Source organism: Peromyscus leucopus, chromosome X (assembly GCF_004664715.2).
Source record: "Peromyscus leucopus breed LL Stock chromosome X, UCI_PerLeu_2.1, whole genome shotgun sequence".
Lineage (NCBI taxonomy): Eukaryota > Metazoa > Chordata > Mammalia > Rodentia > Cricetidae > Peromyscus > Peromyscus leucopus.
In genome coordinates, this window is record NC_051083.1 from 52,242,445 (window position 1) to 52,259,728 (window position 17,284).

General features: G+C 48.1%; 1 protein-coding gene across 1 annotated transcript in view; it reads right to left on the reverse strand.

Moving 5' to 3' along the window:
• Positions 1-944: 944 nt before the first annotated feature.
• Positions 945-17,284, reverse strand: part of LOC114701533 (melanoma-associated antigen B5-like) — a 28,482-nt gene continuing 12,142 nt past the window's right edge. Inside the window, exon 2 of the mRNA XM_028881645.2 lies at positions 945-2,308. Within this exon, the coding sequence (XP_028737478.1) occupies positions 1,194-2,246 (1,053 nt within the window). The 5' untranslated portion in view covers positions 2,247-2,308 and the 3' untranslated portion in view covers positions 945-1,193. The remainder of the gene's footprint in view (positions 2,309-17,284) is intronic.

The following is a 17,284-nucleotide window of genomic DNA, read 5'->3' on the forward strand; positions in this document are numbered from 1 at the left end:
CATTATTGCCTTAACAAAATGTAGCCCTTGATAAATGTTTGTGAAATGAAAATTAAGATAACAACATGAAATGCTCTTCTCATCAGTTAGGATCTACTTTTCAGTGCTAGTCAAATGGTGATGATGTAGAGGTTTCTATGGATCTCATCTTATTTGAGGGATCTCTCAAAATGTTGACAGAATGTGCACCAATCACCTGATTTTCAGTCTGACTTACCTGCACTGGAAAGAGAATCTAGGACACCTTTCCTTCCTGCCCAAATGGAGATTTTTGTTCCATTTGCCCACCAACCCAATCACTTATACCTTTCCCTGTCTTCACTTTGCCTTTCCTTTACCTTTGTCCATCCCTTACTCCCCTGTTCTTTTCCTCTCTCAAAGTTTTAAATAAGAATAGCATTATTTAGAACTGGGTCAAGCTGTAATCTTCATCTTTCAATTTTCAGCATCCATAACTATAAAAATTAAACCACAATTAAGGTGATACACATCTCCATCCGACCCCAACCTCCAGTGTGTATTTTCTCTGTGTTCCTATCATAGACTTACAGGAATTTCCCCCATAAACTGTAAAGCATACCATCTAAGGAGATGGCATTTATTCATTACTTTTAAAGTCCAGTTAGCCCAACAATTTCATGATCAATGAATGAAAATTGCATCTGTTTTCCAAGTTTAGGGAATTTGACTTTTCCACATGCCTTGCTCAATCAATTTCAACAAGATTGCTCTCATAAGAAAACACCATTGTCTTTATTCCTCTTTACATTACCTTAAGTCAAAAAGAGGAAATCCAAACTTACTGGTAAAACTGCAGATACTGGCTCAAAATTTCTAAAATTGGAGGCTGAAATATTATATTACCGTTCTAATACTTTCACATGGACTTCTAAAGAGAATATATTTGATATAGATTTGTACAATATCAGTAAATAAACACAAAGTCTAATTCATAAACATTTGACTTTTATTGACTTTTGTTTTACAAACCAGGGGAAATATTTAATTACATTTATTGCATTTAACTTTACCAAACCACATAATGAATGCAATTAAAGGAAACTAGACTTAACTGTGTTCTAATCCCCTGCTATTCCCAGTGTACTGACCTACTAACTCTAAGATTATTTCATATTTTCAAGAAAACCTTTTTTTTTCATGCTTTATGTCCTTATCTCAATGACAGGAAAACCTTAAGGGTCAACGGGGACAGTGGAATTTGCTGGTAATTTTACTGAGGGATCTTCACTAGTTTGGTCAGTGGCATCAGAGTCATCTTCATCTCTGGCTTCTGTTTGTCCTTGGTCATTTTTCAAAGCCTCTTCGTAAATGGCAGAGATGGCACTAGGTGTTGTTTGGTTTATCTTGGCCAAATATTCCAGGACTTTCATCTTGCTTGTTTCAGCATAGGCTTGGGGACCCCACAGGAACTCATAGCGTGGAGGAACACTGCCGGCCACCTGCCTGTACTCCAGGTACTGCAGCTTCACCAAATAGTGGGTCAGGAGCTTCCGGGGCTCACCAAAGATGCGGTGCTTCTTTCCTGGATAGATTCGCTTCTTCTTCAGGACTTTCCAGATGTCTTCTTCACTGGCACAATTGCCCCTAATGAGGATAATACCTAAGACACACATCACAAAAGCAGTCTTGGGAAAGCCTTTGCCAGCACGAATCCTCCCATTGTTGGGGAGCTTCAGCTTGCTGATGAGGTTGTATGAGGGCTCACTGGAGTTGACTTCTCTCACTTCCACTGCAAAGGCATCTTCGAGCTTCTGAGAGGCTTTCCTGAAGATCTCAGGGAAGTCGTCTTCATACTTCTTGGTGATAACCTTCAGCATGCCTTCCTTAGTAGTAAGCTGCCTCAAATTGAAGTTGTGGAGCAGGTGCTGTAAGAGCACTATTACCTTTCTTGCTACCATATCTTGGTGAGGACGGATGGTGCAGGGCTGGTCCTCAACGGGGGATTCCTTTTCCTGGAATTCTTCACTTTCCCCACAGGAATTCTCACGTGATTCAGAGGAAGAAATACTCAGAGTGCTTGAGGCAGATGGTGTTGCTTTCTGAGGAGCCTCGGGAGTGCTGGAAGACTCAGCCTCAGGCTGGGTCTGGGAAGCAGCAGAGGACTTTTCTGCTGCCTCTTGTGGTTCCTCTACTGTTTCCTGAACACCTCCACAAGCCTGAGCCTCACCTCGGGCCTGGTGGCGTTTCTTCCGGGCATGGCGCTTATTCTTATGACCACGAGGCATGATGACTCTTCAGCTAGGGACAACAGCAAGATGTGTGGGCAGGATGCTGGTGATGCAGACACCTGCCAAGGGGAAAATGAAATTATGTGAGCCCTTTTATCCAGGGGAATCCACCCTTTGTTTATTTATCTAACATAACCTCTGTATGTTTCCATGAGAGCACCGATTTTAGGAACCTACTGGCCTGTTCTCAACTGCCTGTTCCCTAAGGAAGAAGCAGATTAAGTCTACTTGGCTGAATGCAGCAGGCTGGCACTCATGCTTTCTAGCTCCTGAGAGTTGTGGGAGCCCTCTCAGTTTCCAGTGAGAATCTTCAAGCAAGTTTTTAGAAATCCTGAACTTCTCTCCTCTACCACTTGTCAATTGTCCCCCTGTGATATACTCTGTTGTAGGTGTTTTCCTCAGACATTACTTAAACATCAATGTAGGCCATGTCCTCTAACCAACATCCTTTACCCTTTCCTCTCCCTGTCAGTTCAGGAATTAAATTCCCTTGCCTCTTCCTCCTAGTGTTAGAATTAAAAACCCCTGCCTCTCTCTATCAGTGCTGAGATTTAATCCCCCTGTCTGCCTCCCAGTGCTTGGATTAAATCAACCTGCCTCTGCTGTCCAGTGCTGCGATTAATTAATCCTGCCTCTGCCCCCAAGTGATGGGATTAAATCCCCCTGCATCAACCTCCAAGTGCTGGAATTAAATCCCCATTCTTCTCCCTCCCACCACTGGGATTAAATCCCCCTGAATCAGCCTCCTAAGTTCTGGAATTAAATTTCCCTTGAATGGCCCTATGAGGAACTAAAAAGCTATTTCCAAGGGCAAACTGACTCAGCCATTACTCAACTACCCCGCCACAATGTTACAATGTAAAGAGATTTCTATTAAGAGATGAGCTCAACTGTGACTGGGATAACTGCAAGTGCTCCAGGAAAGACCACTATAACCTTTGTGAAAATTTCACTCCCACCCAGATACCCACCTTGAGGTTTCAGGAAGAATGTGGATGTGAATGTACCCACCTTGTAATCAGGCCATGATCTTGTGAAATTAGCCTCTAGCCATGAATCAATTGAAATGAAATTGTATGGGAATTATAATGGTATGGCTTTTGTGGGGTTTCCTTTATAAGTAGCCATGTAGCTGCAGTGGGCACGACTCTTGCTCTGGGGAGGAGAGTAGCCCAACTGTACAGACGCATCAATAAACCTCTTGCTGTTTGCATCAACTTGACTGGAGTCTGGGTTCTTAAGGCACACAACCGAGAAGGTAGCACCCTGGGTCTGGGGTCTGTCACCCTGCCTCTGCCTCCTAGTGCTGGGACTAAAATCCACTGCATCTGCCTCCCAAGTGCTAGGATTAAATCTCCCTGCATCTGCCTCCCAAGTGCTGGGATTAAATCCCATGCCTCTGACCCCAAGAGAAAGGATTTAATCCACTTGCCTCTGCCTCCCAGTGATGGGGTTAAATCCCTCTGGTTCTCACTCCCAAAGCTGGGAAAAAATCCCCCTGCATCAGCCTCCCAAATGCTATAATTAAATACTCCAAATTCTGCCTCCAAGTGCTAGATTAAATTTCTCCTCCTCTGCCTCCCAGTGCTCGAATAAAACACCCTGCCTCTGCCTCCCAAGTGCTAGGATTAAAATCCCCTACATCTTCCTCCCAGTTCTGGGATTAAATCCACCTGCCTCTCCCTCCCAGTGCTGAGCTTAAATCCCCCAGCCTCTTCCCCCAAGTGCTGGGATTAAATCCCCCTGAACCAGGCTCCCAAGCATAAGAATAAAAAACCCTGCCTTTACCTCCCAGTACTGAGATTAAATCTCCCTGTCTCTACATCCCAGTGCTGGGATTAAATTCCCCTACCTCTACATCCAGTGCTGAGATTGAATCCTGCTGTCTCTGCCCCAGAGTGAAGGGATTAAATCATGCTGGCTCTGCTTCCCAGTACTGGGATTAAAGCCCCCTGCCTTTTCCCCCCGATGCTGGGATTAAATCCCCTGCACCAGGCTCCCAAGTATTAGAATTAAAAAACCCTGCCTTTACCTCCCAGTGCTGAGATTAAATCTCCCTGCCTCTACATCCTAGTGCTGGGATTAAATCCCATTGCATCAGCCTCCCAAGTGCTGGAATTAATTCCTCCAGCTTCTCCCTCCAAGTGCTGGAATTAAATATCCCTGCCTCTGCCTCTCAAGTCCTAGGATTAAATCCCCCTGCCTCTTTCTCCCAGTACTGAGATTAACTCCTCCTGCCTCTGCCTCTAAGTGGTGAAATTAAATCCCCCTACCACTGACACTGAGTGATGGGATTAATTCATGCTGCCTTTAACTCCCAGTGCTGAGATTAAAGAGCCCTGCCTCTTCCCCCAAATGCTGGGATTAAATCCCCCTGCACCAGGCTCCCAAGTATTAGAATTAAAACCCCCAGCCTCCTCCTCCCAGTGCTGAGATTAAATCCTACTACCTTTGCCTCTCAGTGCTAGGATTAAACCCCCTTTACTCCAACAAGGAATGACAGGATTATATCCCCTGCCTCAGCCTCCCAGTGCTGGGATTGAATCCCACTGCATCAACCTCCCAATTGCTAAAATTAAATCCTCTGAGTGCTGGAATTAAATCCCCAAGCTTCTGCCTCCCAGTGTTGGCATTTAATCTCCCTGCCTCTGCCTACCAGCTATGGGATTAAATCCCACTGTGCCTCCCTCCCAGTGCTGGGATTAAATCCCTTTGCATTAACCTCCCCAGGTGCCAGAATTAAATGCCCTTTCTCTGCCTCCCAGTACTTGGATTATTTCCCTTGATCTGCCTCCCTGTGCTGGGATTAAATCCCCCTGCTTCTGTCCCCAAGTGATGGGATTAAATCCCCCTGCCTCTCTCCCTGAGTGATAGGATTAAATCTCCCTGTTTCTGCCCCCAAGTGATAGGATTAAATCCACCTGCATCAGCCTCCCACATGTTGGAATTAAAACCCCCTGCCTCTTCTTCCCAGTGCTGAGATTAAATCCTCCTGCCTCTGCCTCTGAGTCTTGTGATTATTTACCTCTGGCTCTCCCTCTCAGTGCTGGGATTAAATCCCCCTGCATCAGCCTACCGAAACCGAGTGCTAGAATTTAATGCCCCTTCTTCTCCCTCCCAGTGCTGGGATTAAATTCCTTGACTCTGCCCCCCAGTGCTCCCACTAAATGTCCTGGCTCTGTACCTGAGTGATGGGATTAAATCCTCCTGCATCAGCCTCTCAGAGGTGGAATTAAATCCCCCTTCAACTCCAACACAGCAATGGGATTTAATTCCCTTGCCTGTGCCTCCCCATGCTTTGCTTAAATCCCCCTGCCTCTGCCCCAAGTGACTGGATTTAATCCAACTGCCTCTGCCTCAAATGCTGGCATTAAATCTGCCTGCCTCTACCTCCCAAGTGCTGGAATTAAATCTTCTGGCTACTGCTTACACATACTGGAATTAAATTTCCCTGTCTCCTCCTCGCAATTGCTACGATTAAATCACCTTGGCTCTTCCTCCCGGTACTGGTATTAAATCCCCCTGCTTCTGCCTCCCAGTGCTGGGACTAAAATCCCCTGCCCTGCCTCCCAATTGCTAGAATTAATGCCTTCTGCATCTGCCACCCAGTACTGGGATAAATCCCCCTGCCTTTGCCCTGGAATGACGGGATTAAACCACAATGCTGCTGCTTCTCAGTGCTGGAGTTAAAGACCCCTGATTCTGCCCCAAACTGATGGATTAAATTGCCCTGCATTAGTCTCTCAATTGCTGGAATTAAATATGGCTTCCTCTCCCTCCCAGTGCTCAGATTAAATTCCATTGCCTCTAACTCCCAGTGCTGTGAATTAATTTCCTGCCTCTGCCCCGGAGTGCTGGGATTAAATCCCCCTGCCTCTGCCTCCCAGTGCTGGGATTAAATCCCCTTGCATCAGCCTCCCAAGTGCTGAAATTAAATTTCCCTGCCTCTGCCTCCAAGTGCTGGGATTATATCACCCGACATGAGCCTCCCAAGTGCTGAAAATAAATCCACTGTCCTCTGCCTCTGACTGCTGGAATTAAATCCCTGATCTTCTGCCTCCCAGTGCTGGCATTATATCTCCCTGTCTCTGCCTACCAGCCATGGGATTAAATCTCTTTGTGCCTCGATCCCAGTGTTGGGATTAAATGCCACTGATTTAGCCTTCCCAGGTACCAGAATTAAATGCCCCTTCCTCTGCCTCCCAGTACTGGGATTATTTGCCTTGCCCTTGCCTCTCTGTGCTGGGATTAAATCCCCATCCCTCTGTCCCCAAGTAATGGGATTACATCTCCCTGCTTCTGCTCCCAGGTGATGGGATTAAGTCCCTCTACATCATCCTCCCAAGTTTTGGAATTAAAATCCCCTGCCTCTTCCTCCAAGTGCTGGATTAAATCCCACTGCATTAGCCTCCTCAGGTGCCAGAATTAAATGTCCCTTCCTCTGCCTCCCAGTACTGGGATTATTTCCCTTGCCTCTGCCTCCCTGTGCTGGGATTAAATCCCCCTGCCTCTACCCCATAGTGATAGGATTTAATTCCCCTACCTCTGCTTCCCAGTGCTGGAATTATATCACTCTGCATCAGCCTCCCAAGTGCTGAAAATAAATCCTCTGTCCTCTGCCTCTGACTGCTGGAATTAAATCCCTGAGCTTCTGCCTCCCAGTTGTGGCATTAAATCTCCCTGCCTCTGCCTACCAGCCATGGGATTAAATCCCTCTGTGCCTCAATCCCAGTGCTGGGATTAAATCCCTCTGCATTAGCCTCCCCAGGTGCCAGAATTATATGCCTCTTCCTCTGCCTCCCAGTACTGTGATTATTTCCCTTGCCTCTGCCCCCCAATGCTAGGACTAAATGCTCCTGCTACTGTCCCCAAGTGATGGGATTAAATCCCCCTGCCTTTTTGCCTGAGTGATGGGATTAAATCTCCCTTCATCTGCCCCCAAGTGATGGGATTAAATCCTCCTGCAGAGCCTCTCAGAGGTGGAAATAAATCCCCCTTCATCTTCACCACAGCGCTGGGATTCAATTTCCCTGTCTCTGCCCCCAAGTGCTAGGATTAAATCCCCTTGCTTCTGCCTCCCAAGTCCTAGGACTAAATCCCCCTGGCTCTTCCTCCCAGTGCTGGAATTAAATCCCCCCTCCTCTCCCTCACAGAACTAGGATTAAATTACCTTGCCTCTGCATCCCAGTGTTAAGATAAAATCCCCCTGCCTCTGCCCCCCAAGTGACTGGATTTAATCCACCTTCTTCTGCCTCCCAAGTGCTAGGATTAAATCCCCTTGCCTCTCCCTTGAAGTGCTGGGATTAAATTCTCTTGTCTGCCCCCAATGATGGGATTAAATGACCCTGCCTCTGCCCCCAATGATGGGATTAAATCACCCTGGATCTGCCTCCCAAGTGATGAGATTAAATCCCTCTGTTTCTGCCCCCAAGTGATGGTTTTAATCCCCCTCCTTCTTCCTCCCAGTGCTTGGATTAAATCCCCCTGTCTCTGTCTGCCAGTGCTGGAATTAAATCTCTCATCTCCCTCACAGAGCTAGGATTAAATAACCTTGCCTTTGCATTCCAGTGTTAGGATTAAATCCGCCTGCCTCAGCCCCCCAAGTGACTGGATTTAATCCACCTTCTTCTGCCTCTCAAGTGCTAGCATTAAAATCCCTTGCCTCTCCCTTGAAGTAATGGGATTAAATTCTCCTATCTGCTTCCATATGCTGGGATTAAATGTCCCTGCCTCTGCCCCCAATGTTGGGATTAAATCACACTGGCTCTACCTCCAAGTGATGGGATTAAATCCCTCTGTTTCTGCCCCCAAGTGCTGAAATTAAATTTCCCTGGGTCTGCCTCCAAGTGCTGGGACTAAAACCACCAGCCTCTGACTGGAAAGTACTAGAATTAATTCCCCCCTGCATCTGCCACCCAGTACTGGGATTAAATCCCCTGCTTCTGCCCTGGCGTGACAGGATTAAACCAAAAAGCCTATGCCTCGCAGTGCTGGGATTAAAGACCCCTAAATCTTCCCCCAAGTGCTGGGATTAAATACCCCTGCATTAGCCTCCCAAGGTATCAAATTAAATGCCCCTTCCTCTGCCTCCCAGTGCTGGGATTAAATCCCCCTGAATCAGCTGCCCAAGGCTGAAATTAAATCCTCCAGCTCTGCTTCTAAGTGCTGAAATTAAATTTCCCTGTGTCTGCCTCCCAGTGCTGGGAAAAATATCCCCTGCCTTTGCCTCCAAAGTGCTAGGATTATTTCCCTCTGCATCTGCCACCCAGGAAAGGGATGAAATCCCCTGCATCTGCCCGGAGTGACAGGATTAAAAAACAATGCCTCTCCCTCTCAGTGCTGGGGTTAAAGACCCCTGACTCTGCCCACAACTGATGGATTAAATCCCACTGCATTAGTCTCCCAAATGCTGGAATTAAATCCTGCTTCCTCTCCCTCCCAGTGCTCAGGTTAAATTCCCTTGGCTCTAACTCCCAGTGCTGGGATTAAATCCACATGCTTCAGCCTACTGATACCGAATACTTGAATTTAATGCCCCTTCTTCTCCCTCCCAGTCCATTTATTAAATTCCCTGGCCTCTGCCTCCCAGTGCTGAAATTAAATCCCACTGCATCAGCCTCTCCAGTGGTTGGAATTAAATCCACCTGCTTCTTCTTACAAGTGCTGGAATTAAATTTCCCTGCCACTGCCTCCCAGTGCTGGGACTAAAATACCCTGACTATGCCTCCCAAGTGCTAGGATTAAGTCCCTCTGCATCTGCCTCCTAAGTGCTAGGATTAAATCAGCCTGCCTCTGTCCCTGTGTACTGGTATTAATTTCCCCTGCTTCTGCCCCCAACTGATGGGATTAAATCCCCATGCATCAGCCTCCCAAGTGCTTAAATAAAATCCTCTGTTCTGCCTCTAAGTGCTTGAATTAAATTTCCCTGTGTCTGCCTCCCAGTGATGGGACTAAAATCCCCTGCCTCTGCCTCCCAATTGCTAGGATTAATGCCTTCTGCATCTGCTACCCAGTACTGCGATTAAATCCTCCTGCCTCTGCCCTGGAGTGACAGGATTAAACCACAATGATGCTGCTTCTCAGTGCTGGGGTTAAAGACCCCTGACTCTGCCTCCAAGTGCTGGGAATAAATCCCACTGCCTATGCCCCAAAGTGATAGGATTTAATTCCCTTGCCTCTGACTCCCAGTTATGGGATTATATCACTCGCAGGCATCAGCCTCCCAAGTGCTGAAAATAAATCCTCTGTCCTCTGCCTCTGACTGCTGGAATTAAATCCCCAATCTTCTGCCTCCCAGTGCTGGCATTAAATCCCCCTGCCTCTGCCTCCCAGTGCTGGGATTAAATCCCCCTGCATCAGCCTCCCAAGTGCTGAAATTAAATTTCCCTGGGTCTGCCTCCAAGTGCTGGGATTCAAACCCCCAATCTCTGAATGGAAAATACTAGAATTAATTCCCCCCTGCATCTGCCACCCAGTACTGGGATTAAATCCCCTGCTTCTGCCCTGGAGTGACAGTATTAAACCACAATGCCTCTGCCTCTCAGTGCTGGGATTAAAGACCCCTGACTCTTCCCTCTAGTGCTGGAATTAAATACCCTTGCACCAGGCTAGGACTGTAGGAATTAAAACCCCCTGCCTTTCCCTCACAGTGCTGAGATTAAATCCTCCTGCCTTTGCCTCCCAGGGCTGGGAATAAATCCACCTGCCCCTGCCTCCCTGTGCTAGGATTAAATCCTCCTGCCTCTACCCCAAATTGATAGGATTTAATTCCCCTGCCTCTACCTCCCAGTGCAGGGATTTTATCACTCTGCATCAGCCTCCCAAGTGCTAAAAATAAATCCTCTGTCCTCTGCCTCTGACTGCTGGAATTAAATCCCTGAGCTTCTGCCTCCCAGTACTGGCATGAAATATCCATGACTCTGCCTACCAGCCTTGGGATTAAATCCCTCTGTGCCTACCTCCCAGTGCTCAGATTAAATCCCACTGCATTAGCATCCCCAGGTGGCAGAATTAAATGCCCCTTCCTCTGCCACCCAGTACTGGGATTATTTCCCTTGATCTGCCTCCCTGTGCTGGCATTAAGTCCCCCTGCTTCTGTCCCCAAGTGATGGGATTAAATTACCCTCCCTCTGTCCCCAAGTAATGGGATTAAATCTCCCTGATTCTGCCCCCAAGTGATGGCACTAAATCCACCTGCATCAGCCTCCCACCTGTTGGAATTAAATCCCCCTGCCTCTTCCTCCCTGTGCTGAGATTAAATCCTCCTGCCTCTGCCTCTGAGTCTTGTGATTATTTAACTCTGGCTCTCCCTCTCAGTGCTGGGATTAAATTCCCCTGCATTAGCTTACCGAAACCGAGTGCTAGAATTTAATGCCCCTTCTTCTCCCTCCCAGTGCTGGCATTAAATTCCCTTGACTCTGCCCCCCAGTGCTAGGACTAAATGCCCCTGTTACTGTCCCCAAGTGATGGGATTAAATCCCCCTGCCTTTGTGCCTGAGTGATGGGATTAAATCTCCATGCATCTGCCCCCAAGTGATGGGATTAAATCCTCCTGCATGAGCCTCTCAGAGGTGGAAATAAATCCCCCTTCATCTCCACCACAGCGCTGGGATTCAATTTCCCTCTCTCTGCCTCCCACGTGCTAGGATTAAATCCCCTGGCTCTTCCTCCCAGTACTGGGATTAAATCCCCCTGCCTCTGTCTCCTATTGCTGGAATTAAATCCCCCCTCTTCTCCCTCACAGAGCTAGGATTAAATTACCTTTCCTCTGCATCCCAGTGTTAGGATTAAATCCCCCTGCCTCCGCCCCCAATGATGGGATTAAATCACCCTGGATCTGCCTCCCAAGTGATGGGATTAAATCCCTCTGTTTCTGCCCCAAGTGATGGTTTTAATCCCCCTCCTTCTTCCTCCCAGTGCTGGGATTAAATCCCCCTGCCTCTGATTCCCAGTGCTTGGACTAAATTTTCCTTCCTTTCCCTCCCAGTTCTCTGATTAAATTCCCTGGCCTCTAACTCCGAGTGCTGGGAATAAAATTCCTTCCTCTGCACCCCCAGTGCTGAGATTAAATCCCACTGCCTATGCCTCCCTGTGCTGGGATTAAATCCCCCTGCATAGCCTCCCAAGTGTCAGGACTAAATCCTCCTGCCTCTGCCTCCCAGTGCTGGGATTAAATCCCCCTGCCTCTGCCTTGCAAGTACTAGGATTAATGCCCCCATCTGCCACACAGTACTGGGATTAAATCCCCCTGATTTTGCCCTGGAGTGACAGGATTAAACCACAATGCCTCTGCCTCTCAGTGCTGGGATTAAAGACCCCTGACTTTTCCCCTAGTGCTGGGATTAAGTACCCTTGCACCAGGCTCTGACTTTAACAATTAAAACCCCCTGCCTCTCCCTCCCAGTGTTGAGGTGAAATCCCTCTGCCTCTGCCTCCCTGTGCTAGGATTAAATCTCCCTGCCTCTACCCCAAAGTGATAGGATTTAATCCCCCTGCCTCTGCCTCCAGTGCTGGCATTAAATCTCCCTGCCTCTGCCTACCAGACATGGGATTAAATCCCTCTTGCTTTGATACCAGTGTTGGGATTAAATCCCACTGCATTAGCCTTCCCAGGTGCCAGAATTAAATGCCCCTTCCTCTGCCTCCCAGTACTGGGATTATTTCCCTTGCCTCTGCCTCCCTGTGCTGGGATTAAATCCCCCTGTCTCTGTCCCTAAGTGATGGAATTAAATCATCCTGCTTCTGCCCCCAAGTGATAGGATTAAGTCCCACAGCATCAGCCTCCCAAGTGTTGGAATTAAAAGCCCCTGCTTCTTCCTCCCAGTGCTGAGATTAAAACCTCCTGCCTCTGTCTGAGTGTTGTAATTATTTACCTCTGGCTCTCCCTCTCAGTGCTGGGATTAAATTCCCTTGACTCTGTCTCCACAGTGCTAGGACTAAATGCCCCTGGCTCTAGCCCAAGTGATGGGGTTAAATCTCCCTGCCTTTGTCCTTGAGTGATGGTATTAAATCCTCCTGCATGAGCCTCTCAGAGGTGGAAATAAATCCCCCTTCATCTCCACCACAGCGCTGGAATTAAATTTCCCTGTCTCTGCCTCCCAAGTGCTAGGATTAAATCCCCTTGCTTCTGCCTCCCAAGTGCTAGGACTAAATCCCCCTGTCTTTTCCTCCCAGTACTGGGATTAAATACCCCTGCCTCAGCCTCCAAGTGATGAGATTAAATCCCCCTGCCTCTCTCTCCCAGTGCTGGAATTAAATCCCCCTTCATCTCCCTTCCAGAGCTAGGATTAAATTTCCTTGCCTCTCTATTTCAGTGTTAGGATTAAATCCCTCTGCCTCTGTCCCCAAGTGACTGGATTTAATCCACCTTCTCCTGCCTCCCAAGTGCTTGGATTAAATCCCCTTACCTCTCCCTTGAAGTGGTGGGATTAAATTCTCTTGTCTGCTTCTATATGCTGGGATTAAATCCCCCTGCCTCTGCCCCCAATGATGGGATCAAATCACCCTGGCTCTGCCTCCCAAGTGATGGGATTAAATCCCTCTGTTTCTGCCCTCAAGTGATGGTTTTAATCCCCCTCCTTCTTTATCCCAGTGCTGGGATTAAATCACTCTGCCTCTGCTTCCTAGTGCTTGGACTAAATTCTCCTGCCTTTCCCTCCCAGTGCTCAGATTAAATTCCCTGGCCTCTAACTCCCAATGCTGGAAATAAATTTCCTGCCTCTGCCCCCCAGTGCTGAGATTAAATCCTCCTGCCTCTGCCTCCGAGTCTTGTGATTATTTACCTCTGGCTCTCCCTCTCAGTGCTGGGATTAAATCCCCCTGCATCAGCCTACCGAAACTGAGTGCTAGAATTTAATGCTCCTTCTTCTCCCTCCCAGTGCTGGCATTTAATTCCCTTGCCACTGCCTCCTAGTGCTAGGACTAGATGCCCCGGCTCTGTCCCCAAGTGATGGGAATAAATCTTCATGCCTTTGTCCCTGAGTGATAGGATTAAAACTCCCTCTATCTGTCTGCAAGTGATGGGATTAAATCCTCCTGCATCAGCCTCTCAGAGGTGGAATTAAATCTCCCTTCATTTCCACCACAGCAATGGGATTTAATTCCCTTGCCTGTGCCTCCCCGTGCTTTGCTTAAATCCCCCTGCCTCTGCCCTAAGTGACTGGATTTAATCCAACTGCCTCTGACTCAAATGCTGGCATTAAATCTGCCTGCCTCCACCTCCCAAGTGCTGGAATTAAATCATTTGGCTTCTGCTTCCACATACTGGAATTAAATTTCCCTGTCTCCTCTCGAAATTCCTACGTTTAAATCCCCCTGGTTCTTCCTCCCAGTACTGGGAATAAAACGCACTGCCCCTGCCTCCAAGTGATGAGATTAAATCCCCCAGCCTCTGCCTCCAAGGGACAGGATTAAATCCCCCTGAATTAGTCTCCCAAGGGCTAGAATTAAATCCCCATTCCTCTCCCTCCCAGTGCTCAGATTAAATTCCCTTTCTCTAACTGCCAGTGCTGGGAATGATTTTCTTGCCTCTGTCTCCGAGTGCTGGGATTAAATCCCTATGCCTCTGCTTCCCAGTGCTCGGATTAAATCCCCCTGCATCAGCCTCCCAAGTGCTGGAATTAAATTCACCTGCTTCTTCCAAGTGCTTGAATTAAATTTCCCTGCCTCTGCCTCCTAGTGTTGGGACTAAAATATCCTGACTATGCCTCCCGAATGCTAGTATTAAGTCCCCCAGCATCTACCTCCCAGGTGCTAGGATTAAATCAGCCTGCCTCTGTCCCACAGTGCTCGGATTAATTTCCCCTGCCTCTGCCCCCAATTGATAGGAATAAATCCCCCTGAATCAGCCCCCCAAGTGCTGAAATTAAATCCTCCAGCTCTGCCTCTAAGTGCTGAAATTAACTTTCCCTGTGTCTGCCTCCCAGTGCTAGGACTAAAATCCCCTGCCTCTGCCTCTCAAGTGCTAGGATTAATTCCCTCTGCATCTGCCACCCAGGACTGGGATAAAATCCCCTGCATCTGCCCGGAGTGACAGGATTAAACCACAATGACTCTGCCCCCAACTGATGGATTAAATCCCACTGCATTAGTCTCCCAAGTGCTGGAATTAAATCCCGCTTCTTCTCTCTCCCACTGCTTGGATTCAATTCCCTGGCCTCTACCTCCCAGTGGTGGGATTAAATTTCCTGCCTCTGCCCCCAGTGCTGGGATTAAATTCCCCTGACTCTGCCTCACAGTGCTGGGACTAAAAACCCCTGCCTCTGCCTTGCAAGTACTAGGATTAATTCCCCCCCCCATCTGCCACCCAGTACTGGGATTAAATCCCCCTGCTTCTGCCCTGGAGTGATAGGATTAAACCACAATGCCTCTGCCTCTGGGTGCTCAGATTAAAGACCCCTGAATCTTCCCCCAACTGTTGGGATTAAATACCCCCATACCAGGCTCTGACTGCTGGAATTAATACCACGTGCCTCTCCCTCCCAGTGCTGGGAATAAATCCCCCTTCCTCTGTCTCCTAGTGCTGGGTTTATATCACCCTGCATCAGCCTCCCAAATGCTGAAAATAAATCCTCTGTCCTCTGCCTCTGACTGCTGGAATTAAATCCACCTGCCCCTGTCTCCCAGTGTTGGGATTAAATCAACCTGCATCTCCCTCGCAGTACTTGGATTATATCCCCCTGTATCAGCCTACTGGGTGCTAGAATAAAATGCCCCTTCCTCTGCCTCCCAGTGCTGGGATTAAATCCCCCTGCATCAGCCTACTGATACTGAATGCTTGAATTTAATGCCCCTTCCTCTCCCTCCCAGTGCCTTTATTAAATTCCCTTGCCTCTGTGTCCCTGTGCTGGGATTAATTCCCCCTGCATCAGCCTCCCAAGTGCTGAAATTTAATCTCCTGGCTCTGCCTCCAAGTGCTGAAATTAAATTTCCCTGCGTCTGCCTCCCAGTGCTTGGAATAAAACCTCCTGCCTCTAACTCCCAAGTGCTAGGATTAATTCCCCCTGCATCTGCCACCGAGCACTTGGATAAAATCTCCCTGCCTCTGTCTCCGAGTGCTGGGATTAATTTCCCCTGCCTCTGCCCACAACTGATGGGATTAAATCCTGCGCCTCTGGCCTGGATTGACGAGATTAAACCACAATGCTGCTCCGTCTCAGTGCAGGGAGATAAAGACCCCTGACTCTGCTCCCAACTGATGGGATTAAATCCTCATTCATTAGTCTCCCAAGTGCTGGAATTAAATCCTGCTTCCTCTCCCTCCCAGTGCTCAGGTTAAATTCCCCTGCTTCTGTCCCCAAGTGATGGGATTAATTCCCCCTGCATCAGCCTACTGATACCGAATGCATGAATTTAAATGCCCCTTCTTCTCCCTACCAGTGCATTTATAAAATTCCCTGGTCTCTGCTTCCCAGTGCTGGGATTAAATCCCCCTGCATCAGACTCCCAAGTGTTGGAATTATATCCACCTGCTTCTTCTTACAAGTGCTGGAATTAAATTTCCCTGCCACTGCCTCCCAGTGCTGGGACTAAAATACCCTGACTATGCCTCCCAAGTGCTAGGATTAAGTTCCCCTGCATCTGCCTCCTAAGTGCTAGGATTAAATCAGCCTGCCTCTGTCCCTGTGTACTGGTATTAATTTCCCCTGCCTCTGCCCCCAACTGATGGGATTAAATCCCCGTGCATCAGCCTCCCAAGTGCTTAAATTAAATCCCTCTGTTCTGCCTCCAAGTGCTTGAATTAAATTTCCCTGTGTCTGCCTCCCAGTGCTGGGACTCAAACCCCCAGCCTCTGACTGGAAAATACTAGAATTAATTCCCCCCTGCATCTGCCACCCAGTACTGGGATTAAATCCCCTGCTTCTGCCCTGGAGTGACAGGATTAAACCACAATGCCTCTGCCTCTCAGTGCTGGGATTAAAGACCCCTGACTCTTCCCTCTAGTGCTGGGATTAAATACCCTTGCACCAGGCTAGGACTGTAGGAATTAAAAGACCCTGCCTCTGCCTCACAGTGCTGGGAATAAATCCACCTGCCTCTGCCTCCCTGTGCTAGGAATAAATCCTCCTGCCTCTATCCCAAAGTGATAGGATTTAATTCCCCTGCTTCTACCTCCCAGTGCAGGGATTTTATCAATCTGCATCAGCCTCCCAAGTGCTGAAAACAAATCCTCTGTCCTCTGCCTCTGACTGCTGGAATTAAATCCCTGAGCTTCTGCCTCCTAGTGCTGGCATTAAATATCCATGACTCTGCCTACCAGCTTTGGGATTAAATCCCTCTGTGCCTCCCCATCAGTGCTCAGATTAAATCCCACTCTATTAGCCTCCCCAGGTGGCAGAATTAAATGCACCTTCCTCTGCCACCCAGTACTGGGATTATTTCCCTTGATCTGACTCCCTGTGCTGGCATTAAGTCCCCCTGCTTCTGTCCCCAAGTGATGGGATTAAATCTCCCTGATTCTGCCCCCAAGTGATGGCATTAAATCCACCTGCATCAGCCTCCCACCTGTTGGAATTAAATCCCCCTGCCTCTTCCTCCCTGTGCTGAGATTAAATTCTCCTGCCTCTGCCTCTGAGTGTTGTAATTAGTTACCTCTGAGTCTCCCTCTCAGTGCTGGGATTAAATCCCAATTCATCAGCCTACCGAAACCGAGTGCTAGTATTTAATGCCCCTTCTTCTCCCTCCCAGTGCTGGCATTAAATTCCCTTGACTCTGCCCCCCAGTGCTAGGACTAAATGCCCCTGTTACTGTCCCCAAGTGATGGGATTAAATCCCCTTGCTTTTTTGCCTGAGTGATGGGATTAAAAATTCCAGCATCTGCCCCAAGTGATGGGATTAAATCCTCCTGCATGAGCCTCTCAGAGGTGGAAATAAATCCCTCTTCATCTCCTCCATAGCGCTGGGATTTAATTTCCCTCTCTCTGACTCCCACGTGCTAGGATTAAATCCCCCTGGCCCCTCCTCCCAGTACTGGGATTAAATCCCTATGCCTCTGTCTCCCTATGCTGAAATTAAATCCCCGCTCATCTCCCTCGCAG